At 46.2% G+C, this 25,474-nt stretch overlaps 1 protein-coding gene across 2 annotated transcripts in view; it reads left to right on the top strand.

Annotated features, from left to right (window-relative positions):
• Positions 1-16,730, top strand: part of ENOX1 (ecto-NOX disulfide-thiol exchanger 1) — a 564,686-nt gene extending 547,956 nt beyond the window's left edge. For both annotated transcript variants that reach the window (XM_058276646.2, XM_058276648.2), the window contains 2 exons: positions 5,675-5,760; positions 15,765-16,730. In XM_058276646.2, the coding sequence (XP_058132629.2) occupies positions 5,675-5,760; positions 15,765-15,896 (218 nt within the window). In that variant the 3' untranslated portion in view covers positions 15,897-16,730. The remainder of the gene's footprint in view (positions 1-5,674; positions 5,761-15,764) is intronic.
• Positions 16,731-25,474: the final 8,744 nt, after the last annotated feature.

Below are 25,474 nucleotides of genomic sequence, written 5' to 3'. Positions count from 1 at the left end.
AATACATTCAGATGACCCCACACCTTCTTGGGGTACATGAATGGTATATAAGAAATGCACTTGGCACAAATCTTGATTGCCTGGAAGAGAAAGGGAAAGAGAAATAAGCTATTTAAATGGATTCCATCTATGGAGAAGATAAAATTGAGGCTAGAACTTCCTAAACAATCCTGGTTATTTGTGATACTGATTTATCTGGGCAAACTATGGATTCTTTCCAGATATTCCCATGACCTTTTTATAAAAGCATCACTCAACCTTCTTTCAAGGCAAATAAGGTGGGTATCTGTTCTACAAGATCAGTATGATATCATTGATAACTATTGCAGATTTGGACCCAGAGTCATTTGGGAGCCCCACTATTCAGCCAAATTTGTTATTGTCAGTCAATGGGGATTGAGTGCTGTCTTCCAATTCAAGAAAAGAAAGTCTTAGAAATTATTTCATTGTGATTTGGGGGTTATTTATTTTGCAATCAATCCTTGTGAAGACAGGTTGACATATAATTGGACTGAAAGAAATAGATTTGTACAGGGCATTTCAGGGTAACGTTTTGTCTCACAGTTCTGTAGTAATCACATCTTAGGTCAGCTTGACATTGATCAGCATTAATGCCAGAATTCTTATTTCATTTCACATATGGCCCAAATGTTAGATTTGGCATACATTAGAGTTGTGTAGGATATAAAGACTCAAACCCGTTTTTATTTAAGACCAGAGCCTTGGAAGAGCTGTGTTTGGCTGGAAACCACTGGGTACTGATAAGTTAATATCTCTGAGAAGATGTTTGACAATATAATACTAGGTCCACATCATGCCATCTTCTCTTGCTTTTTCATACTAACACAATAGCTTTCTGGTCTCAGCATCTATGGTTGACATCCTCCCAATCCCAGGCATCATGTAATCCCATCCAGATATAGACAACCACTGCCAGTACACATAGAATTGTTTTAAAGTAGCTGTTCTTCAGAACCTCCCAGGTTCCCTGAGAATTGTTTTCAAATTCTTAATGATCACGCAAACTTCCTGATAAATCATCCTGACATCTCTACAGATGAGGATATACATTTTACAGGCCACCAAGGTGTTTCTCTACTTCAAACTCTCCCTCCACCCCCGCCATGTCCATCATGGTCACTGTCTCACACACGTGTACGACTAACTTATATCTCTGAATTGAATTCTTCCCCCAAATATATATGAATATTAGGAAGCAGATCAATGGAATGTAAAGAAAAACATTTAAAGACTGAGTGGGAACTTCTTATTGTTTCCAGTGATGGGCACTAAGGCTGTGTTTACATTGTACCTGAGAAGAGGGATCTGGGGAGTGTGTGCCTCTCCGAAAGCCAGAGACAATAAAGAATGAATCCCTGACCTAAATCTTACTTCCAAGGCACAAACATCCCCATCAATAAATCAGCAAACGTTTGTCAAGAGTCTGCTCTAAGATTTGCCAACCTTGAATGTGCCAAAAGATCATCTGGGCTGCCTGTTTAAAAGGCTGAATCACTGGCCCCACACACAGAGAGTCTGCTCATTTTTACTAACATTCGAGGTGATTCTGAAGCAGGCTCTTCTGGGAACATGTCTTGAGAAATACTCTCCTGATGTGTGCCAAGACCTGCATTAGCTGATTGTGATATGACCTCTTCCCTCAAGAAATTCATAGACGAGGGAGAAAGAAAGCAGTTCGTTTCAATAAAATGTGATTCGTGTTAAAGCAGAAACACAGAGAATGGACTACCTCAGCCACAAATGCTTTATCGGAAGAAAGGACAATTGAGTTGGGCCTAAAGGATGCATAGGGTTTTGTTGGATAAATAAAGGTGTTATTAAGCACATTTCATTCCCAGGAACAATTCATTGAAAGGCCCAGACTCATAGTCAGATATTAAAACCAAAACTAACCAACCATACAATATCAGATCGTATGTTCATCAAAGAAATGGCGCATATTGCTCTTGGGAAAAATGAAAGCTTCTTAGCATCACAGAATGCTGGAACCCATCAACCCAGACCACAGGTGTCTGATCAGTCCTCTACCAGCCACCCATAGGCTTGCCTTTCCCCACTCCCCATAAATGCTTCACCATCCCACAGCTGCCCACTGACAACTGGCCCCGTGTGGTTCCATGGGAGACCCAGATTTCACCAGGTGCTTGGGAGCATTTTCCCACAGTTATATAAGCAAAACAGCTTCAGCGAAAGTTTCTCCTACCCCAAACATCCAAGGTGCTCTGCCCTTCTAATCCACGCCTAGGATAGGGCCAGGGCCCCCAGAGCTCCCTGCTTGCTGAGTGTTCCCACGTCATCTGTTAGTGCTGGCAGGAATTAGGGTTCTTATCAATCCCCGTTCATCAGTAATAGAGTAAGAGAAGTTTTAAACGAGCACAGTGGCTAGTCTCAGCTCTAGAGGTTATACTGCATCAATGTACATTCACTGGTCATGTGTACTAGGATTCCACTACCAACCCCCAACACCCACAGGCAAAGGGCAGAGCTCTTCAGGGCCCAGGCCAGGGCTTCAGGGCCCAGGGCCCAGGTTTGGGGCTGAAGGACAGGAGCAGTGCTGTATACAGAAGGATGTCAGCATCGCGGAGGCACCCAAAGTGGCCACTCCAGGTCCTTCTGTTTCTGGAATCCTCTAAATGTCCTGTTTCAGCACTACTTCTCCCAGGACAAAAGATGTTTTTTTGCTGTGTTTAAATTCACACCACGCTCCCATGGGCGTTTACAGGAGAAGCTCTGGGTTATCCAGGAGATGGGACGTCTCAGTCCAGTGCCACACGGATGTGAAAAGTGTTGTTTCTCTCTCTCTGCTCGGGGCCCGGAGTGGTTTATACTCTCTCTCTCTTTTTTTTTTAAAGATTTATTTTATTTATCTCTCCCTACCCCCTCATTGTTTGCACTTGCTGTGTCTGTTCGTCGTCTTTTTTTCTTTAGGAGGTACAGGGAACCAAATCTGGGACCTCTGATGTGGGAGGGAGGTGCCTCGTTGCTTAAGCCACTGCCATGCCCTGCTTTGTTGTGTCTCTCATTTTGTTTTTCCTCTTGTGTCTCTTGTTGCATCAGCTTGCCTGTCGCGTCAGCTCTCTGTCCTGCTCGTCCTCTTTAGGAGACACTGGGAACCTCTGCTCCCTGCTTTGCTGTGCCTGTCATCATGTTTTTCTTCTTGTTTCTCACGTGTGTCATCTTGTTGTGTCAGCTTGCCATGCTTGCCCATCATGCCAGCTCACTGTCTTCTTTAGGAGGCACCAGGAACCAAACCACAGACCTCCCGTGTGGTAGGCGGGAGCCCAATCACTTCAGCCACATCCGCTGCCCTGGTTAACTCTTAAGACTACAGTAGCCCTCTACCCTCTGAGGTGCCTACTTGCCCCACGGGAAACATCTTTGTCACCCCAAAGACTGGAGCCATGGGCTTCCCGTCTCAGCTCTGCCCCTCCATCTCTTCCCTGACCTTGGGTAGACTCAAGGCCAGATCAGTAAGTCTGCTGCCTAAGGAAGGGAATGCTGGGCTCCCCTCTTGCAGCACCCCTCCAATGTCTGCAAGTCATTTTCTAGGAGCGTTTTCTCCTCCCCCTGCTTCCCGCTTCTCTGTGAGCACCCTTGGGGACAGGAGAAGAAAAAGCTGCTCCCTTGAGAGGTCAGCTGCCCCCAGGGAGGAAGCTGGCCAGTCCTTTCCCCCTCCCAGGTATAGGCAGGGGAGGAGGCGGCTGCAGAACGTGGTGGGCCCGTCCCACGTGTCCTCAGCCCTGGGACCGCAGAGCCCCTTCAGCGCCTGAGACGGAGCCGAATCCCTGCACACAGTCATGATTCTCCCCTTCCCTCCAACTTAAGAAACACAAGTGAAAAGTGATATTTTTAAAGCACTTCTAATTTTTTTTTAAGTAAACCATACAAAAGCTTCTCTATTTTCACTCTAACCGGTGATAAAATCACTTGCAAGGCCACCTTACCAGATATGAGCATTGCAGCTACAGGGCAGTAGTTGCCAGGGCTATAAAATTAAAAAATAGACAAAGGGGCGGAAGGGTGGGGGAACAACACGGTGCCACTTAAGTATATTAAAAATGTCTATTTTGCCACTTAACAGTATTAAAACTAACTTCATTACCTTCTACCATCACCATTATTTCATAAAAGAAAGGGACATTGGACTAACAACATCACACACACACAAAAAAAATAGGAAGGACATAATCTCAGAGTAAAATGGTTGCTCTTTATATCTTGGAAAAAACAAATCAGTCTCTGAAAACTGAGATTTTTAGCTGTATGGAAAAATGCAATAAATTACCTCTCTCTTCCTCATTTCACTGTGAACCAATAAAAAAAAGAAACTTCATAAAAGCAGTTGTCTGAGGATAGGCCTTTGAGAGCTGCTATCTTGACCTTAGGATAAAGGGCAAATTTTTCTTTAAATCAGCCCTGTTTCTGGAGTGCCCCGAGCACCACCCAGGAGGCAGAGAGCAGGGGCGAGCACTGCAACTCTCTCCCAGGTGAACCCAAGGTCGTCCTGCACATCACAGGGTGCCCTAGAGCAGGACGGCTGCTCGCCCTGAGTGCGTTGCATCGCAGAGAACAGAATGCGAGGGATTATCCTCAGATTTCATTCATTTCAACACCAGTTCTAAAAGAGAGCCAAATCCATCCATTGTAACAAATGCACCGCACATTAATAATAAGATGTTATTACTAGGGAAAAAGGGGGGGGGGAGTATATGGGAACCCGTATACTTTGGATGTAACTTTCCTGCAATCTAACAAGTCTCTGAAAATAAACCGTGTTAAGGACGAAAAGAGAGAGAGAACCGAGAGCATCCGTCTGGACACGAAGCCTGAGCAGATGGCACACAGTTCAGAGGTGCCGGCCTTTGTTTCACATTTTGCTTTTGCATCAAGGCGCAGAAAGGGTAGGAAGATAATGTTTTTTATTTCAGCCCTGACACCAACACCCCACTTTGCATCCGTCAGTACAATGTTGACAGCCGATTTTCACGATGGAAAAGCCTTCTGATTTATAACCAGACTCCAGCCAAACCATTCATTCCCAGACCTCTCAATCTGATCCCGTAAATTACAACAGGGGGGAGGAGGCACGAGCTGGCTCCCTGCAACCAGCAACAACAACTCGGGCGAGACAGCAAATGTTTCAGGAAGGATTTGGGCCTCCTTCGTTGGCAGTTAGGGAGGTATGGATTAAACACTTCTCATAAGTAGCCACTGTAATTATCAGGAAAATCTGAGGCAGCGTGGTTTCACCAGACACAGCTGCGTGAGGCATTTTCACACTGCACAGTCCACTGAGGGAAAGAAAAGACATAATGTTAGCCCTCCAATAACTGCACTTGTATATTGGTAAATCAAGCATAAAATTGATAGTTGAAATGCTTCCCGGCGTCTTTGTTTAGCAATACCTTTTATTCTCCTGTAGATTGTCTGGGAGTCTAGCTTGGCTAACTACTATCATTCCAGGAGATAAAGCGTTTGCGCGTTACTGTTACTGTCTGCCGGGTGTGCTGTTATCTAAGGTTTGCCGAGTGCTGTTAGAAAAGGCAGGACTGTAACTCACCCTGACAGACAGTCCCTGGGGGGAGAGGGCGTGATGTGACAGAGACGCTTCTCACCCTCTAAGCAATTTACAACATTTGTCTCTTTAATTCAGGCATTATATCCACGTTTCTTCACGTCCATCCTTTCGGAGCCAACATCGAATACCTTTGGTCCTACATGCAGCAGCTGGACTCCAAGGTAAATTGTTTTTCTCCAGCCTGGTGGGCTGCCTGCGGGTGGACTGTGTTAGAGACAGCAAAGCTCCTCTCCCTCACAAGCTCCCCAGTTTCTGACAGACGGCTGTTCTCTCTGTTCTCTCGTGACTCGATCTTTCTTTGTAGAAAGAAAAGCAGCTACCTAAAAAGGCAGTGCCTTTCAGCGGATGCTAATGTCCCTAGAAAAGTGGAGAGAGGATTTAAAATGGCAGGTCGGCTGGAAAGTTCTGGAAACAAGGGAGAAATCCGCGCAGGGTGCTCAGGCCACGTTCTCTTAGGAGTCTGTGTTAGGGGTTCACACCATAGAGGGAAAATGGCCTCAGATCACTGGAGGTCTGACGGGTCTCTCGGCATCGTTCCTGAAGGGGACAGCGCTGCGCAGCCAGTCTCGGGGCGTGCCCCTCCGTGGAGGAGCCCTCCTCCAGTCACTGAGGCTCGGTTTTTCTACCTGCAAAGGAGCGCTCTTCTAGGCCCCTTACGGTATCTGCGCGCCAGAAGAGAGGCAACAGGAAGAGCTCGATTTATGTGTCAAACATGCGTGAACTGAGAGGCCCCTGTCAGAATCCAGTGAGGGCGCTGACCAGCGCTGCCGGGGGACCCCAGCATGAGGATGGGGACGGGAGCAAACCTGGGAAGCCGGCGCTGTTCGGAGGAGCTCGGCACACCCCCGCCGGGAGGGACAGTGGGCATAAGAAAGCGCCTCCTCTACAGAACACGAGAGCTAGGGCTTGGCAGGGACCAGACCCCCAGCCTGCAGTTCTGTGACCCTGGCACAGACATGTCAGTCCTGCTAAGTCTTCAGGGGGGGTGGTGATTAAATGATCACCGTGTCCTTAGATCGATTCAAGTGCTCTTGCCAGTACCTGATCCCAGAACTGCTTGACCTTTTAAATGGACTTGATGCCCCTCTTGGAGAAAAGTCATGTGGAACAAGAAGTATTTTTCAGCCAGAGATTCATGCCCGTGTTTCTCTCGCCGCCACTGCTAGGGAACCTCAGGGCAAGGCGAATGATTTAGGAGACTGAGAGAGTCTCGATCAAGGCTTGTCTTTGCTGTGGCTCCCCTCAGCGCAGAGGGCGGCCACAGAAAATGCTCGAGGTAACTCAGATGAGGAGGGTGTGTTATACAATGTCCCTTTGTTGTACTAAAGCTGTGAGGGGTTTCTTTGTTTTCACCTTCACCAACAGCGTTCTCCTTGGAATCCGCGCTACCTTAGCCCGGCGAGTTGAAGGAACTACTGCTTGCGCCCACGTGTCTGGCACAGAGGGAGCCCTCAGGAAACGGCTCCTACTGTTGCCATTATCCTCTCCTTGTAGAGTTGACGTTTCTCTCCTCCCCTCTCTGGAAATCCCAAGTGGGAAGCCTTTGTTGAGAGGCAGCTGTTTCTCCAGAATGAGCTGAAGTGCCCAAAGAGTTCATGTGTTATTTATCTAAGAATTCCAGGACTTGTCTCTTCTGCTCCATCGCGAGGTTGTAAATGTGAAGCGTGTGTGTGTGTGTGTGTGTGTGTGTGTGTGTGAGAGAGAGAGAGAGAGAGAGAGAGAGAGAGAGAGAGAGAGAGCATGCTGGAGAGAACGCCATCAGCCCGCCCCCATCCCCACCCCCTGGGGCTGGTTGAACGAATCGCTCTATCTTGGTGGAAGTTCTTGCTCTATTCTTACTCTCAGGATGGCGCATCCATCACCCCTTTCCTCGGAGGAGATTTGTGTCGTCTCCCTGCACAGCCCCTATGACAGCGTTCACACGCCTTGTCTCTGGCCACTAGGTGAAGTGCCTCTCAGGAAGGGATTCAGTCAGGAGGACCCCATCTCATGACAGATGGATACTTTAATTCTAGAAGATGAAGAAAGTATTGCCCATATGGAGGAAGGACACAGGTCTACACACACAAACACACACACACACAAAAGCCCTCTATCTCCTGAACGAAATGCCCTCTAGAGCTGTCCAGTTTTCCTTGTGCCTGGGCTAAAAATATATCTGAAAAGTGTTCTGAACAAAACTGGTGAGTGGCAGGGATGAGACCGTGTATTTTTTATTATTTATTTCTTTATTTTGGCGTCCCAGTTAGACCGAGAGGCTACTTTGACTTTTTAATCCAGGCAGCAAATTATTGCCCTATATTAGAATTCCATCTCCTAGGGGCTTTAAAGCAGAAAACAAAATAATGAGAGGTCTTGCCCTCTAAGAATCCACCAGGGCCTTGTCCCTGCATCTGTTGGCAAAAGCCTCAAAATCCTCAGGCTGCAGGCAGCCCTTGGAAGCTGAGGGTCATCGGGGCAGTCGGCCTGGGCGCCCGCTGCCAGTTAATCAGAGCGAACCGTGATGCCGGGGTCCTCCCAGAGTTTTGCTTAATGTCACGTTAAGGCAGCGGATTCTGCCCTGCTTCTCCAACACAGGCGGTTTCTGATCCTAGTAAGATGGCTTTTTAAAAATTCCACTTAGAGCAACACAATTTATTTGTGATTGGACAGCATCACTGTTACCACGTTGTTGTAAAATTACATTTAGGCTCCGTGGGCCTCTGGGCCCAGGAGAGCAAGGAAAGCGGGAGCGGCCCCAGCCCTGTGCTGCAGCGGCTTTATTTGGATTTCCTCAAAGGCCACGTAGGGCTGTAAGAATGATTAGGATGGGAAGGAGAGACAGAAATTAATTTATTCTGTGCATCTAAATTGCACATGGCTCCGTAAAACCATGCAGCCCCGTAATAGGCCATTTTCCAGTTAAATATTATCCCAACTCTGGAGAATGACTCTCTGCATATTTTTCTCTCATCAGCCTCTTCTAAACCACCCATTCTTATTCGTCCACTTCCCCTGTATTAGAAACAAATGACAAAGTCAGAAAGATTGCCGCAGGGGAAGGCAGGGCAAGGAGGAGGAGGGAAAGATGGCCTTCTGAAGCCTCTGCTGTGCCCTGGGCTCAGACAGGTGGACTCTACGCTAAGCAACACTACCTTGAAAATGGCTCCTGATGGACCCGTAGAATCTCCCACTCCAGCCAAGAGCCCATCGTCTGCTGAGCCCCGACAGCACAGAGGTGGCATGCGAGTTCGCTGGGCGTTAGCAGGTGAACATTTCCTGTTGTACCTAAGTCAACAGGAGGGTCCTCTCTGGTCTTCCCCCAGCATGTACGCTCTTTAGGAGCCCGAGGCCCACGTTCTCCAGGCATGTTCAGCTGCCCCTTCTATGTAACTGCAGCCGCCTCCCGAGGCCTCTGAAAACCAGACTGGACGTGCTGTGGCCCCAGAGATTGGAGGGGCTAGAGCAGGGCCGCTCAACCAGGGTCCACAGACCCCCAGGGGGTCCACAGAAAGATGGCAGAAGGTCCGTGAGCCTGAACTGAAAATTCAGAAACACATTATCCTCGTGGGGACATGTCGGTGCGGGTGTGATGTATTTACTAAATAAATAGTGTTGAACTTAGTAAGGGGTCCCTGGTTTTCACCTGACTGGCAAAGGGGTCTGTGGAACAAAAATGGGTAAAACGCCTGGTATAGAAAGACCTGCCATTTTGGCCTGGCCCCAGCTTTGGTGCCTGCTCGGGCGCTCACAGGCAGGTGTGGATTTCCACTAGGAGACCAAGCCATTTGCCTTTCTCTACTAAAAACTTGCCTCTGGAAACACGAAATCAGAGCATCCTGTCCATCCCAAGGAGAGTCAATGCCCACCTCAGCTGGATAGCATCCTCTAGCTCTTCCCCAGGCTACAGCTGGGAGGCAAGGGTGGGTGACACAGTCTGGGTGGTATTTGTAAGATTGCCCACCTGAATAATCGCTCAGAGTCCGAGTATTCTGCCGCTCACCTGAAAAGCCGCCGGTCAGAGTGCGCTGAGTGGGTCAGCGAGGAATGGCTTAGACGGCCATCACGATTACGGTGTTTAGCTGCTACAACACCTCTCAGTGGCCTGTGCGATGACAGTGGAGGAACAGGACTCTCCATTTGGCTGCATAACAAGCAAAAAGGAAGATGCCCCCCAACAGTGTAGACCCTTAAAAGGTTCCCAGGGGCCCACAGCTGCTCGGCTTCAGTAATTCTCAGCAGCACTCCCCTCGGCCCAGGGAGGAGCAGGGCTGGCCAGAGCGCTAAGGCCATCGGAAAAGCAGCGCTGCCTCCCAAATGCTTGCCGGGAGCCTAGTTGGGGAAATGGTAAAACATTTGGAAAATAACTTTAGAGTCAGAGAAGGTCTGAGTTGGGCAGTGCAGCTATTTCCTGAAACAGGAGTTAGAGAAGGACGAGATCTGGGAGGGAGGTGGTGAGCGGTGGGCGTCCTGGAGCCTGAGCTCGTTCTGGGGTCCCCTCTGGGGTGTTTCTGCTGGCATGGACTTGTCTCTTCCCTTTCTCCCCTTCCGTCCTTTGTGCCTTCCTTTCTTCCCCTCATTTTCCTTCCAGATTCTTCCTTTTCTCCTGCCAGTTCTTTCCTTCTATTTGTCTTCCTCTTCTCCTCCCCTCTCCTTCCCTCCCTCCCTCTCTCCTTCTTCCTCCTCCTCCCACTTCTTGCCTTCTCTCCTTCTAACTCCTTACTTGCGTTTACCTTCTTTCCTTTTTCCTCCTTTGCTTGCTTCCTCCTTCCCTCTCTTTCCTCCCTCCCCACCTACATTCTGTACTTCACTCTGCACACATCAACAGCAAGGTGCCTGGGTGCAGGCCGTGCTCTGCCCAAGGGCACCCAGACCAAGCAGCCTCGAATGTGCGCTGCAGGGAGAGCCCGCTCACGCTGCGAAGGGGATCCGGACGTGCACTGGCTTCCCTGAGCTCCAGCCCCGGCGTAGCCTGTGCCGGCTGTCGTTGCGGTGCCTCACAAGCGCCCCTCTTCCCTTGGCTTCCCTTGCCTGGTGGATAGGGGGTATCGGGCCAAACGCCTCGATAATGAAGCCGATGTATGCTCTGCTGGCTTCCCTGTGCACGTGCGGGAGGCCCGCTGGGGCGGGCGCTGGCGCGGTGGGCTCGGGCTGCATCAGCAAATCAAAAGGTAAACCAAGCAGACCTGCCGGGTTCATTCCGCACAGACCCCTTGTTACCCGGAGCCTAGCCTCCTTTCCAGCTTTTGTTTTTGTTAGTAATATTACTGCAGCAGCTCGATCCTTCCTAAAAGAGTGAAGTTTTAGACTTTGAGGATTTTAAACATATAGAGGTGGGAAAAGAGAGTCATATCATCTGTATTACACTGGAAGTAATACAATTAAATTGGATTTAGAAAGTAGCTCTCCATTAGAAGAAATCCCTCCTTTACATAGCAATTTCCTCTGATGAGAAAAATTTCTGTTTATAACATTTATTGCCTCTCCTCTGGGCAAAAAAAATGGGGGCAGGGGAGGATTTCACTGATTATGAGACTTTTAATTGGGATTACAGATAATTCTCCAGAGATAATAATAGAACTTAAGTCATAAGGGGAAGGAGGGCTTAAGGATGATAATAAAATAAAAACACTTTGGAAAAAACCATGAAAAAGTAAAAAAAAAAAAAAAAGACGTGGGAGAAGCCACAGGATTGAAAACACACAGACTGCCCATTTCTTGGAACAAAGGCCAGCTGGTCCAAGGATAATAAAAGCACCAGGTTTATGACAATCTTTCCCACTTTCTAGAGCACTCGATAGACAATGTGTGGGAAAATGAGATTTCCCAGCGCCTGTCCCATAGTCCTGCTCTGAAGGCTCCCACCCACGTGCCCCTGACGCTTCGGCTGTCCTGGTGAGAGAGGGAAAGCGGAGCCTGGAGGCAGGCCTGGTTCCCGCAGGAGCCCTGGCCCCTTCCCGCCCACCGCCCCCCAGCCAGCTCGAGAGGACCCCTCACCTGGGGCATGACTGGGGAAGGGAGGCCTGCGTGTGGAAAGGGAGAACTCCCACTCTGCTCAGGGCGGGGGCTGGCTGCTTTGTTTCCTGCGATGACGTCACACCTCTGCCTGCCCACAAGACCGGGAAATTATTGGTAGGAAGAGAAAGGATATCGTGGAGGCAAAATGACAGGAGCGCACACATTATTTATAATTATAAGGAGGAGAAGAAACCAGGATTAAACTAAATGAAGATATTTGTAAAGGAACTCTTGACGCAGCTTGAAAAGGAAGGAAAAACATTTTCTCTTCCATTTTAAGCGGAAAATCCCAAAATGTAACATGTTATAAAAGCTATTTTGTCGAGGGAGGGTCAAAAGCCACCAAACTAACCTGAAACCAATTTCTCCTTTACCTTTCTTTCTGGCATGAGATAGAAACGTCTGTAAGGAAATTTTCTAGAAGTTAGCTGCACGTCTCGTAAGGAAATAGGAAATAAAAAAAGATTTCTTTCAAAGAGGTTCATTCCCTAATTGTGACACATCTTGCCCACGACGTGTCTATCTTTATGGCAGAATCAGGCTGTCACTTTTCACCATCAACAGCAACTTAGAGTTAACTTTGAGGAGATTATTTCCCGTTAGAGATACTTCTGGCTCTTTCATACTCTGAGGCTAATTGACCATCCAAACCAAGTAACCACGAGGACTTCACAACTTCTTAGCTGTGTGGCCTCAGGCAACTTCTCTGTGCCTCAATCTCACCTTCTATAAAGTGGGCTTTATAGGTTATCTTGGGGATTAAATGAGTTGATAATTTGAAAAGCCCTAGGAACTCAGCAACTGCTAAGTGCTGTTTGCCCTCTGTTTCATGCTTTAACGTGGGCACACACCCTGTCCCATTCTCTCATTTTGAGAATATTGCCACAAAACCCAGAGGACAGATGAATTTTAAATGACTTGCCCAAAGATCCGCTCACAGTCAAGTCCTGAGAGCATACAGCACTTTTCCGGGAGTTAAGAGACTTAGACAAGAGGGTAGAGCTGGTTAACCGTCATCCCGTGGCTAGAATCCCCTTCTTTGGCATCTACACTGCTTTCTTCCAGCGAGGGTAGGGTCTGTGTGCTTATTTAAGGAGATAACAGGGCGGAGAAGAGCTTCTGCGCTGCCTGGTTCCCGAAGCAGACTCAGCACCTGGAGGCCCCCGCTCCCTGCTGTGAGCAGCCGTCTGCTTGCTTTGCCCTTGAACTCTGGGCTCAGGACAGACGACGCCATGAAGAGACGCTGTTGCTGCTCCTGGGCTCACACGGCCAGGGCTCCTGGTGATCTGCCTCTGTCTCTGAGAATGGTGCACAGGCTGCCCCGGGCATTAGCCTGTGGACGTGATGAGCCCGTTGAGTTGGGAATCTTCGGTGTGGAGGTGGGGATGGCGTTGTCACTCTAAAAATAGAATGAAGAGTCCTGGCTCCCTGTACATGACACACACACCCCGCCCTGCCCTGGTCCCCACCCACGAGCAGAGAGGTGCCACCTCTCTGTTATTTCCAGTTCCCACCCCCCAGTCTCCCAACCCCTGTGTATGGGGGCAGCAGGCCCAGAGGCAACAGAGGCTAAGATGGAACCTGCACCTGCATCCCAGGCTCCCGCACGGGTTCCTTCATGGCTCTGGCCCTCCCTATTTATAAGACGGTCGAGAGAAGTAAAGAGACAGTGTTTTCCGAGAGTCGGGCGAGGAAAACGTTCTGAGAGAGGGTGAGCGTTCAGAACTCTTAGCGTCCCTGGGCTGGCCCAGCTGGTCACCCACACAGCTGTTGTCTGTCGAACAGATATGTATTTTATCCTCAGGAATTCAGCCTTTTCTCTCCTGCCCCACTAGGAGCACTGAACTTCTTCCTGGCGTTCCCAAGGGAGGCGACAGTTCCATTGGATACAAGCACGTGGGCCGGCTATGGCTGGGGTCCACTGCTTCCCTGTGGCCTCTGCTTGGCCTGGGGGAGGGCAGCTCACCCCGGGGAGGCTCTTGGATGAGGCTGGGGCCTGCAGCACCCCTGACTGCCCCAAGGGGCACATCAGAGTCTCCTCCTAAGGAAGGAAGGGCACTTGTGAACTTGACCTCAACAAGCTTACGGAAACCTTCCTCCAAGGCCAAGGAAAGTCATGGCTTGAGCACGTTCCTTTCTGGGTTTATCTCCTGTGGCTTATGAGCACAGAGCCTCCTAACCGACCCGGAGGGGTTTGATATTAGATTGTCCTGCTCTTTCAGTGTTGCCTAATATGTATGTATATTTATATAGAGAGAGAAAGCTTGCCATGGGGCAGGTCCTATGTCCGGCTTTATGTATAATCCTCACAAATACACTGGGAGACAGATGATTATTTCTATTAACATACATGAAGGACCTGAGACCCACAGAGCTGAAGTGACCTGCCCAAGGTCACACAGTTAGTGAAAGGCCCTGCCCAGATTAAAATCCAAGCCTATCTGATTTAAATTTCCCTTCTTAACCCAGAAGTGCCAGATAATGAGAATTACCTGGGGCCACTGTTAAATTATCTGGGCCACACTCCAATACCCTGGACTCAGTCTCCAGACAAGAGGCTGGAAATCGTTTTTTTAATAGGTTCCCCAATGGCTGGGATTTAGAAAGAAAGCACCACGTCTCTGCTCTCTACCCCACACCAGGGGACAGTCACTGGAGCTCTTAAAACACCCTAGTGCAGGGCCTCTCCCCAGACACGGTGGGCTGTTTCCCACTACTGTCTTTGGCACAACACCTAACTCTCCTGAAGTTCTTTCAGTTTTCTCAGCTGTGAAATGAAGCTAGACTGTAATATCTGCCCTTTGTGGCACATTGGAATGCCATGAAAATGAAATGAGAATGCTGGTGGAAGGAGCTTTGCAGAGCACCCTTCAAAAGAAAATGTACTTTCCAAAATCGCCATGAGCCTTTTAATAATCTGCTAAATAAGGTTTTGTGGCTTGACCCCAGAATCTAATAATCCTTCCGACATGGTTTTATGGGAAAATGCTTTCGGATTTTAAAATAATTCACCCAAAAAGTTTAGAAACAGTTTATTTCAACTTTCAAGACGGCCTCTCTTTAATTAAAAGTTTTGTATCATTGGCTGAGGATGATTGATATATCATATGAAATCTTTTGCATGTGAACATTAACTGGACCGTCGATTTGACTTTCTGGTCTAGTTGGGCTTTTTTGAAAATGAATCTGAATAGTGTTAAATCTAAAATGGTATCCGTAGAGTGATGATACCATGAAAAATAATAATAGTTCTGAATCATTGAACATTTGTGTGGCCAAATCAGTAGCCTTCACAACATCCGCATGACATGTTATTGCCATTTGCTGAGGCTTTGAGAGACTGTCTTGCTGCTAGGGTTAATTAACTTGTAATAATAGTAGATCCAGACCCCAAATTCCAGGATCTTAGCCGCCTCACTCTCTGAGTTCCCCACATGCACCTATAGACTTGGGCAAAAACTCAGGAAAACATAAACAATGACTGTTGGAGCAGGATTGTAGTTGATGTATTAAAGTAAAACGAATTCTTGGTGTAAAGTCCATGTAATAAGGAAAAGTTGGAAGAGTACAACAGTTGCATTAAAAAAAAAAATCTCCCGGATTTTACGACTGCATGCCAAGCCTTTGATTCCTGTAGGTGTGGAGTTTAGTCTCCATTCCTAAACCCGTGTGGTCTTCTCATGCCTGAGAAAGCTGGGAAAGAAGTTAGGGTGGCAAGAAATCCACCCACAAACCCTCTGCTCTTGGCTGAGTTAGAGTGAAAACGCTGCCCTTCCAGGCGGAGGACGAGGGCACCAGGAGCCTTCCCAGAGTGGTGATAAATTTGCTGAGCCCCCTTTCGGCCCGTCCACCCCGCATCATGGGATGAGCGGGCGGGCACCGCGCTGCAGGCAAGACAGCCATCCCTGCCTCCCTGGGGCAACCCTCCTCCTTGCCACACGCCCGTCTCATGCCCCACCCCGCCAGCTGCTCAGGGGGCCTGGGGGATCATTACTTCCAGCCCTTCACTCCTGCTCCCTCTGGAAATGAGCATCCCTGCAGGGCCCAGCGGAAAGTGCAGCGTGTCTGTCTCACGGGGGAAGAGCGTCTCCCCCGCCCCAGCCCCTGGCCTCCGTTCCGGGGTGAGAGGAGTTCCTTTTCCAAAAGTCACTTGCCTTCTCTCTCACAGATATCTGCAAACGAAATCGAAATGCTTCTGATGAGGCTGCCGCGCATGTTCAAGCAGGAGTTCACCGGCGTGGGCGCCACGCTGGAGAAAAGGTGGAAGCTGTGCGCCTTTGAAGGAATTAAAACCGCCTAACCGTGAAGAGCCGAGAACCTCGGGGAAGGAAACCCTCTGAGACCGGCCAGGGCCGCGCCGTCCGCGGGCAGGAGGCTGGGGCTGGTCCAGTGGCCGCTTCTGCAGAGCCAGGAGAGCCCGACCTTCGTCACACCGTGTGGCGTTCCCTTGTGTGTGGACATGTGATTGTGAACCAGTACCTTCAACCAACAGAAAATGTCCCTGCCGTGACAGAACTGCTTCCTGTGAGCACCAGGCAATGATTCCACAGGCATAGTGATGGCAAAATCTTAAAATACACTGCGTTTCAGAATAGCTCACCAAACAAAATATTTAAAGTTAACGATGGTGTAGCAATGGTTGTTGCTAGGCTACAGAGTTGTGTATGTGATGTATAGCTGAAATCATTAAATGACATTTTCCTGAAAGTCTATCTTCCTGTTTTAGTAACAAAAAAAAGAAAAGAAAAAGGGAATTTTACAGTGAGGAAAGATTGTACCAAAAGAAAACTTGAATATGTGTCTGAACAGTTATGGTATTTTGTAAATTAAGTTATATGCTATTCCAGGGACTTTTGCCTTATTGAAGAGGCAGAAAATGTGATTGGACTCCTTGAGAATGCTTTATCAAGAATATTATTTTTCTAAGGTTACAACTCTCCATCGTAAGTTCTTTTAACATGGACTGCATAACAGTTTTCATAAAATGTAAATAAAGGGAAATTAGTGATACTGGCTTGTACTGGGTATGTAATGTTCAAGTTCATGCATCAAAATAAACATTCAGTAAATATTCCTGTTACAACTTTTATAGCAAAGATGTTAATTTTTTTCAATAAATATGACTTCTACCATACTGATTTTACTATTTGATCTTTGATTAGTTTTACCTCATCCTTAAGAAATCTTTGTATCATTCTTCAGTCCCACCCCATATCACTTAAAAATGATTGAAGGCAGGAGACTAAGAAAACGTTATCTCAAATGGGAATATAAGAATTTCGGAGTGGAGTGGAGAAAGGAGTTTATTCAGCATTAGTATAGATATTGTTCTAAAACACCAAGGAATAGAATAGAAATATAACCAATGTGAATTTGACCTTCACTTTATAGTTTTTGTAGCCTTACAGAAAGTTACAGTGTAGCTAGTTATTATCATTAATCCTGGATTTGTTTGTTTGCGTGTTTCCTAGAAAACATACAAGTTAGAAGGAATTAAGGAATTCACACCTGGTCCAACAGTTTAGGAAGAATTTGGGTCTCCCTTCTTTCTTTTAATTACAAGTAAATTATGGCTTAAAACTGTGTCCTCTTCCTACTTTCTCACATGATAAAAAGGACTACTCTTCAAGATATTTGTTAATTTTAAATGAATTATGTTTTTAAGAAAACAGCTGAACAGCAAATGTTCTTTGGAATTCAACAGACATATCACAATTTCCTATTGGACAGACATCCTTAGACTGTTTTTATTGAGCAGTGATAAGGCACTTGTTCATGCCTTCCCTAAATATCAACACACGTTATCTTCGGGCTCCATGCCAAAGTGCCATGGGATCCAAACTCAATGCCCACATCGTGTGAGATGGAGAAAAGCTCTAGGCTTTTCCACTGCCATCCATAGATGTCCACTACCACCATCACGCTGATGGGCTTGCCTCTAAGTCAGGAGACACAAATAAGAGAGACAACAGTAGAAAACAGACATCATCTGCAGATAATGTCCTTGTGAAAGAGAAAACCTAAGAGGATCACCTGAAAAACAATTAGAAAAGGTTCAGTCAGGTTGCTAAATACAGTTCCATAGAAGCTAGCAGGGACCCAAGGGCAGGTGCCCGACCTAGAATATTTCTCATTGAAAGCCTGGCACCTGTTGTGCCTTCATACTTGAAAGGATTGCCTGGTAGTCACTTTAGCACAAAGAGCACTGCCCAGGGTGGAGCCCTAACTCAGGGCTCTGCCCTCACAAGGCACCATCCTACGATTAAGAAGAGGACTTGGAGGCACCTCATAATGGGACGGAAAGCCATCCTTTCCTAAACACGATTCTGGGCCCTAAATGGCAATTCAGAGGAACTGAAATGGTTAATGCCATTTCCATAAACGGTTCCGTAATTCCCAGAGACAAGCGTCTACGCTACGAGAATCTACTTGGCCTGTGGTGTCTTTATATGTGAAAAAAAAATTGTCCAACATTATGTTTATTTCAACTGAATAAGAAATTTGGGGGAAAAAATATTTCTAAATTCATAGACTCTCCAGGGTCACTTGGGAGTTTAGAGATCACCCAGGAAGGTTCTAGAACCAACATTTGTGGCCTTGAGGGTCATCTGGAATCTTTGTATATCTGCCTCCCCATCCTCTTAAATCCACGTGGGCACCCTAAGCAACGATGCTGTGATGATTCCCATCTGTCTCTCAAGGAAAATGAGGTTTGGACATTTAAATAATTTGGCCGAGTTTGTACAATTAGTAAGTTCTGAATGCAGGATTTGAACCCCAGCTGACTGACTCGAGAACATGCAGTTCTTCTCTTTACCAGGTCAAACCTCTAGCTCAATCCATTCCTGCCCACCTGTGAACACGGCGCCATCTAGGGCCTTTGGATTGTGGCCTTTATTCTCCTTTATTCACCAGCATCCTTTTTAAGTACACGGGCAGAGATGTGAAGATTCTTCAGGCCCTTCTCTCCCAAATCTACCCGGTATCAAATCTCTATGGTTCTTGGCTTCAGAGAATAAGCAGAACATTGAAGCTTTGGGGAACCTTATGACTTGGCCCCCATTGGCCTTTCTAGCTTGCATTTTCACTGCTTCCCTGAACAGGACTAATATTTTTGGCCTTTCTGCCTTGGCTCATATCGTTATATCCAAATGGAGTGCCCTGGCCCATGTCTAGTTATCAATTCTACACAACCTCAGAAGGAAAGTCTTTTCTCCAACATCTGCACAGCTGATCCACCTTGGCTGTCTCTCTCTTGTTTTGTTTTAATTTATTTTTTATTTATTTCTTCCCCCACCCCTCCACTGTCTGCTCTCTGTCTTCGCTTGCTTTCTTGTCAGTGGCACCGGGAATCTGTGTCTCTTTTTGTTGCGTCATCTTGCTGCGTTAGCTCTTCGTGTGTGTGGCGCCACTCCTGGGCAGGCTGCACGTTTTTCACGTGGAGCAGTTCTCCATATGGGGTGCACTCCTTGTACATGGGGCTCCCCTACGTGGGGGACACCCCTGCGTGGCATGGCACTTCTTGAGCACATCAGCACTGTGTGTGGGCTAGCTCATCACATGGGTCAGGAGGCCCGGGGTTTGAACCTTGGACCTCCCATGTGGTAGGCGGATGCTCTATCAATTGAGCCAAATCTGCTTCCCCTTGACTGCCTCTTCAGGCACTTCCCACCCAGCTGTCATTACATCAAAGTTCTTTGAGGTGCCTGAGAATGTCTCCCTTACTTTGAATTATTTCTCAAAGTGCTTTCACTTATAAATATTTAGAAAGCAGGACAGAAAAGGAACCAAAATGTTTTCCTACCTTCACAGATGGCTTCCTTCTAAATACACAGGGAAAAAATTACAAAGCATTTGAAAAGGCCGCAAATTTTTTGATCCAAGATTCCAAGACAGACAATGTCAGTGATAGTGTATGGTGTATTCTCGAAATACATCACAAAAACCAACTCCTGCTCAAATTTCAAACCGAGCTCAAATGTCTGCTCTTCTTTGGAACCCTGATTTCCTTAGGAATTCCCTCTCTTGTGTCCCCACTACTACCTATTATTTTTCTGCTAAAGGCCTTCTAATGTATTTTAATCATTTGTGTACGTGGCTATCTCTCCCAGTAATAGGTGCAGGACTGTCCCTTAGGGCCTGATATGGCATGTCACGACTTTTAAATAAGTGAATGAAAAAAAGAGCCTGCACAGAAACTTTCTGAAATTGTTGAATCTGAACATACTCAGGTATTAGGTCCAGTAATACAGGCTAGAACTTCCTGGCCCTTGGTCATAAGATCTTGGCAGAACTTTTACCTCCTTGCTGGCTTAGATATCCTTTATCACAACAAGGAAGAGTCACTGGTCTATGTCTGAAAGCCGGTAAATACATTTATTAAATACTAAATCAAAAATAATGTTTGAAAATGTAGAGAAGCATGTTTTTATCAAAAACGATGCAACGAAAGTGGAAAGTGTTGGCAGTAATTGTGTAGAAAACAAGACCGATAGTACAAATGTCCACATAACAAAATGTAATATGCAACAAATCGTTTCTTGGTGAGGGCTGAGGCTGTTTTACTTTGAAACTCTTGTGATTCCCCTTCTAGAAATGTCTGCTGTGTTTATTTGTTGGACTCAATAAAAGGTGGTTTATCCCAAAACATAAAAACTCTCTTTTTTGCCATAATCCTCATGGTTTCTTCTCATAAACTGAGAAAATAGATGTCGGAGTCCTAAAATCTTAGCATTTGGCTCACTTTATATCAAAATACGAAAAAGCTCCCATGTTTCTTCACTCAGCCCATCATTAGCATCAGCATGAACTAGACTTTTATGCACAGAGCACCAAACATGAACCTTTCAGAGTAAACATGTTACAGGGAATCTGTTTAAAATATTATGTCTCTCTTCTGTCACCTCCAAATTAGTTCTTCTGGTAACAACTCCTTCAACAAGTGGATTTTGTTTCTCTACTCCTGGGCTTCATACATTTGGAAGCTGCTTCTGCTGCTCAGGTGAGAGCTTGGACTGTGCTGGGCCAAGGCCCGGCATCCCCTTCACCACCTGGTGACTGTAGCCCGTTATCTAATGACAGAGAGGTGCAGATCCCAGGTTTACAGCCCCACGATGTCTGTGCCTACTTCACAGGCAGGTCGCAATGCCTAAAGGAGATTGCACACAACCAGACACACATTTCTCCAAAGAGAGGACTTCCTGCCAGCCCAAGAAAAGTGACAAACCCTGTTTAGGGATCAACAGTCAAAAATATGTTTCTTTTTTTTTATTATTTTATTTTATTTTTTGTCTTTATTTTTTTAATATTACGTTCAAAAAATATGAGGTCCCCACATACCCTTCCACCCCCCTCCCCCCACTTCTCCCCCCATAGCAACAATCTCCTCCATCATCATGAGACATTCATTGCATTTGGTGAATGCATCTCTGAGCATCGCTGCACCTCATGGTCAATGGTCCACATCATAGCCCACACTCTCCCACGTTCCATCCAGTGGCCCATGGGAGGATATACAATGTCCCTGCAGCATCACCCAGGACAACTCCAAGTCCCGAAAACACCTCCACATCTCATCTCTTCCTCCCATTCCCCACCCCCAGCAGCCACCATGGCCACTTTCTCCACACCAATGCCACACTTTCTTCGATTACTAATCACAATAGTTTATGTATAGAATATCAGTAAGTCCACTCTAATACATATTCTATTCCTCCATCCTGTGGACCTTGGAATGGCTGTGTGCACTCCACATCTATATCAAGAGGGGGCTTAGATTCCACATGGATGCTGGATGCAATCCTCCTGCTTTCAGTTGTAGGCACTCTTGGCTCCATGATGTGGTGGTTGACCTTCTTCAACTCCGTGTTAGCTGAGTGGGGTAAGTCCAATAAACCAGAGGGTAGGAGCTGAAGTCTGTTGAGGCTCAGGGCCAGCTATCACATGGTCGGTCCTGAGATTCAGGTCCCCTGGGTATACATTAAACCCCAGCACCAACTACAGTTCCAGTAAAAGTAACAGGAGAGGCTTGTGGACAAAGATCACATCTGAGTCCAGCTATGTTTCTAAGTCTACGACCAGCCTCACCCCCAAGAACAGTGTATTAAAAATGTTCAGGTGTGAGACTCACACAAGTAGGGCAATTGTAACTCTCTAACCTGCCAAGACTTGGGCAACTCTAACGGGCAAACGAGCAGTCACTGTCACCGTCACCCTCAGAAAATGGAGAACTCGAGTTCTTTCTCACAGCTCCTTTTCACTTACTTGGTATATTCCTGCTAAACAGAAATTAGGGTCAGATACACCCAACTGTGAAGAAACTATGTGGCTCGGGCAACCTCCATTTTGAACAATGGTTAACTGGGAGTACAGTATGCCAGGATTAAATCAATTATTAATTATGTTTTTTTTTTTAACCCAGCACAGACATTGTCAGGGAAAATTATAGTTGCAGTCAGAGCATGGAATATAGAGAACATACACATCTATAATAGTTGTTGGAAGTATCAAAGTAAAGGACTCCAGTAAATCTAGTAATTACAGACCAGTTGTGTTAATGAAATTAGCTATTCTGGTCCAAAATTTTAACTAACTCTGTTGGCCTCCTCTCAGAACTGTACAGATACCCAGGCAATAAAATTCAGATGTTTGCACAGCACATTTCACCCCTTACATAATGTACATTTATAGGTACAGGACTATGTAATGGAATGTTCTAGCTTCATGGAAAACGCAGACTTATAAAAATAAATCGCAGATATTTTATAGTGGAAAATGGTGCTTTTCTATACAAAGCAAAAAAAGTGGTTAATGTACAATAGAAAAAGCATTGCATGTAATGAAATGCGTATTTTTGTCTAGCAAATATATTTATTGTGTGTCAAAATTGTAATATCTTCCCCTGCACAAGGAAATTTCTATTATAAAGCTCATTTGCCATTGTGGGGAGTGAAACCTTTTTTCTTGTTTACTAAAGTAGTCTATCTTAATATCAGCCTGCAACCCTGTCAAGTTCACTTAAGAAGAGCTATGTGTAGATAGGACTAGGGCTGAATCAGAAACTAGAATATTCCATTTCATCTGCTTTTCATATCTGAGCGAGTGCTATGTAGCCCACGACATCTGGTAGCAATCTCATTTTGGAAAGCATTCTTCTGTTCAAAGGAAAGAGCTAAAATATGGTGACTCTGAGGCCCTCACCAATAAATAACTCTTTTACCTTTGAATATTGTGTGCATCAGCGAGGATTTTGTTTCTCTAGTATTTTTGTGACAGGATGTGACGTCTGGCCTAGAAAGTCAAGCACAGTCTTCAAACGGTGCTAGTGTGTGGAAGGCATGGCGGGTCACTTAATAAACAGACATTGACCGTTACATCAAATCAACATATCTTACTTCATTTTTATGACTTATGCTTGCTGTAAATCAAGTTGGAAATAGGAAGTGCTATGAATTCTTAGTAAGGATAAACGTCCCTTCCTAAGGCTGATGCACACCTCAGGAGGATTTTGCTGTGCCTTGAGCACTCGGTTTGATTCAGGCCAAAGAACAGGCTCTGTGGGGGGCTGTGTGCATTTGGGCCGTGGGAGGTAGAGAAGGGGCCCTGAAACCTAGGCTGAGCCCACTCATCAGCAGGTCCTCCGTATTGCTGCTGTGCTACTCCGGGGAGCTGGGCAGGGAAGCTTCCAGCCTTTTGGTGCTGGAAGGGAGTAGATGATTTCGTTTCCTGGCTCCTGAATCAAATACCACACAATGGACTGGCTTCAACAATCTATTGGCTTACGGTGGTTCCAGAGGCTAGAAAGCGTGCTTCCTCCCAGGTGCCGTACATTCTGGCCAGCAGGCAACCTCGGGGTTCCTTGGCTCCTCCCTCACATGGCAATGCACATGGCGCCATCTTACCTTCTCTCTTTGGGGTTCTGCTGATTTCCAGCTTCTGGCTGCTCCCTGGGGCTTCTCTCTCTATCTGAATTTCACTCTGATTCTAAAGGATTCCAGTAATCTACGTTAAAGGCCAACCCGATTCAATGAAGGCACACCTTAACCGCAGTAACGTCTGCCAGGGGTCCTATTAACAAAGCACCTGCACCAAGAGCCCACGGGTTAGGACCTGAACAGGTCGGGTACATGGTTCAACCCCAAGAGTAGGTTGCCTGGTCATGGAGGCAGTTTAGTTAGAAGCGTAGTTCTGAAATCATCCCAAATGAGTGCTCTTGAAGTTTTGTTTTGTTTTTAACTTTTTGGCTTTGAAATAATTAAAAATGTACAGGAAAGTGGTAAAAATAATATAAAACAATACAGAGAACTCCAAATACCGCCACCCAGATACCCAGATTTACCAACTTTTTTAACATTTAGCCACAATTTCTATTTACCTATCTTTCTGTCCATCCATCTATCCATCTATCTATCTATCCATCTATCTATCCATCCATCTATCAATGTTCTTCTGAACATTGAAGAGTAGATTGCATACATCATGCTCCTTTACCACTTAGTATTCCTGTGCGTATTTCCTTAGGCAAGTTCTTTGGTCTCTGAGATTTAATCTCTGAAATGGAGATGACACCCATCCATCTCAGAGAGTCATTTGGTGATTTTATCCACTGACTGGGTCCTCCCAGGTTGTCTAAGTCAAAGTTCCCAGTCTTCTGGCCTCCTGGGAGACAATGGAAAGCCTGTGCCTTCAGGGTCACCACTGACACATCAAATGATATCAGCTGCCTGATTCCTCCCTGGAACAACAAATGCTTTCCTGCAGCCTAACAGGAAATCTCCCACCCCCACCAGTCCCGAGACCCTGCGGGCACTGGGGAACTAGAACTGAGACTTCCTGAGAACCCAGATTCCTGCGGTCTCATTGTGAGGTTTTTGGGACTCAGGAAATCGATAAATAGCCTGTCAAGTTCCTAACTCAAACCAGGTTTCTTGGAAAAGAGTCTTGGCAAAGGCAAACTGAGTATATTTTCTCAACCATAAAATATGTGAGAAGAAATAGAACAACATCTCACGCTTGGGACAGAGGAGGGGTTGGCTATCCATCCCCTGGTTCTCTATCTCCAGGAAGGATGGAATATGTATTCTTTAACTAAAGAATTAAAAGCTGTCTTGTGTTTCTCTGTTTCTTATCACTTTATGGACAGACAACGCTTACAGAACAAGTGTTCCCTGAAGCACATAGTCTGAGAAACTGTAGTCTAAGTAGTGAAAACTCTTTGTGATGTTTGAATTACAGTAAAGAGCTTTAGGAGACTTACAGGCTTTCGTGGCATGGCCCTAATAAATAAAATGCTTATAATAATTCTTTTCTCCACTCCCAAATGAGAAAGCCAAGTCAGAAAAGTTAAGTACACCTCAACAAAACAGGAGTAGCAAAGCTGGGATGCATATCCATATCTGCTGGATTCCAAACACACGTAATTTTTTTATCTTGCTACCAGTCAATGGTGAAATGTCAGACACCAGGACAAATGGCAGGCAAAGCAGTTCAGAGAGATAGTCTGGTAGCTAGGGAATGGGGTTTTGTCCTGGCCTTCCCACTTACTAAGGTCTTGAGGAGGCCACAACTCTTAAATAGAGGGTGGAAACAACATTCTCCATGCTCCCTTGCAGCTTGGAAAATCTGGAAAATATCTCGGTGAGTGGCTCTTTGGGATACCAGAACCCTCTGAGGATCCCCACCCTGCCACAGTAAAAATGACCTAAAACAGCCTTGTCATGAGGCTGGTCCTGAACATAACAAATTTATTTTTCAGTGTGTTGATTTCAATCACGTAAGATACTCAAAATACCCTTCCAGCCTAAAACTGTTCCCTTGCCTTTACTAATTTTCCAGTGAAATCTCAATGTTGTATCCCAGTGAGAGTGTATTAATATTCTG

The sequence above is a fragment of the Dasypus novemcinctus genome, chromosome 15 (assembly GCF_030445035.2).
Source record: "Dasypus novemcinctus isolate mDasNov1 chromosome 15, mDasNov1.1.hap2, whole genome shotgun sequence".
NCBI lineage: Eukaryota > Metazoa > Chordata > Mammalia > Cingulata > Dasypodidae > Dasypus > Dasypus novemcinctus.
Note: the sequence above shows the minus strand (reverse complement) of the source record. Positions and strands in the feature narration are given on the sequence as shown.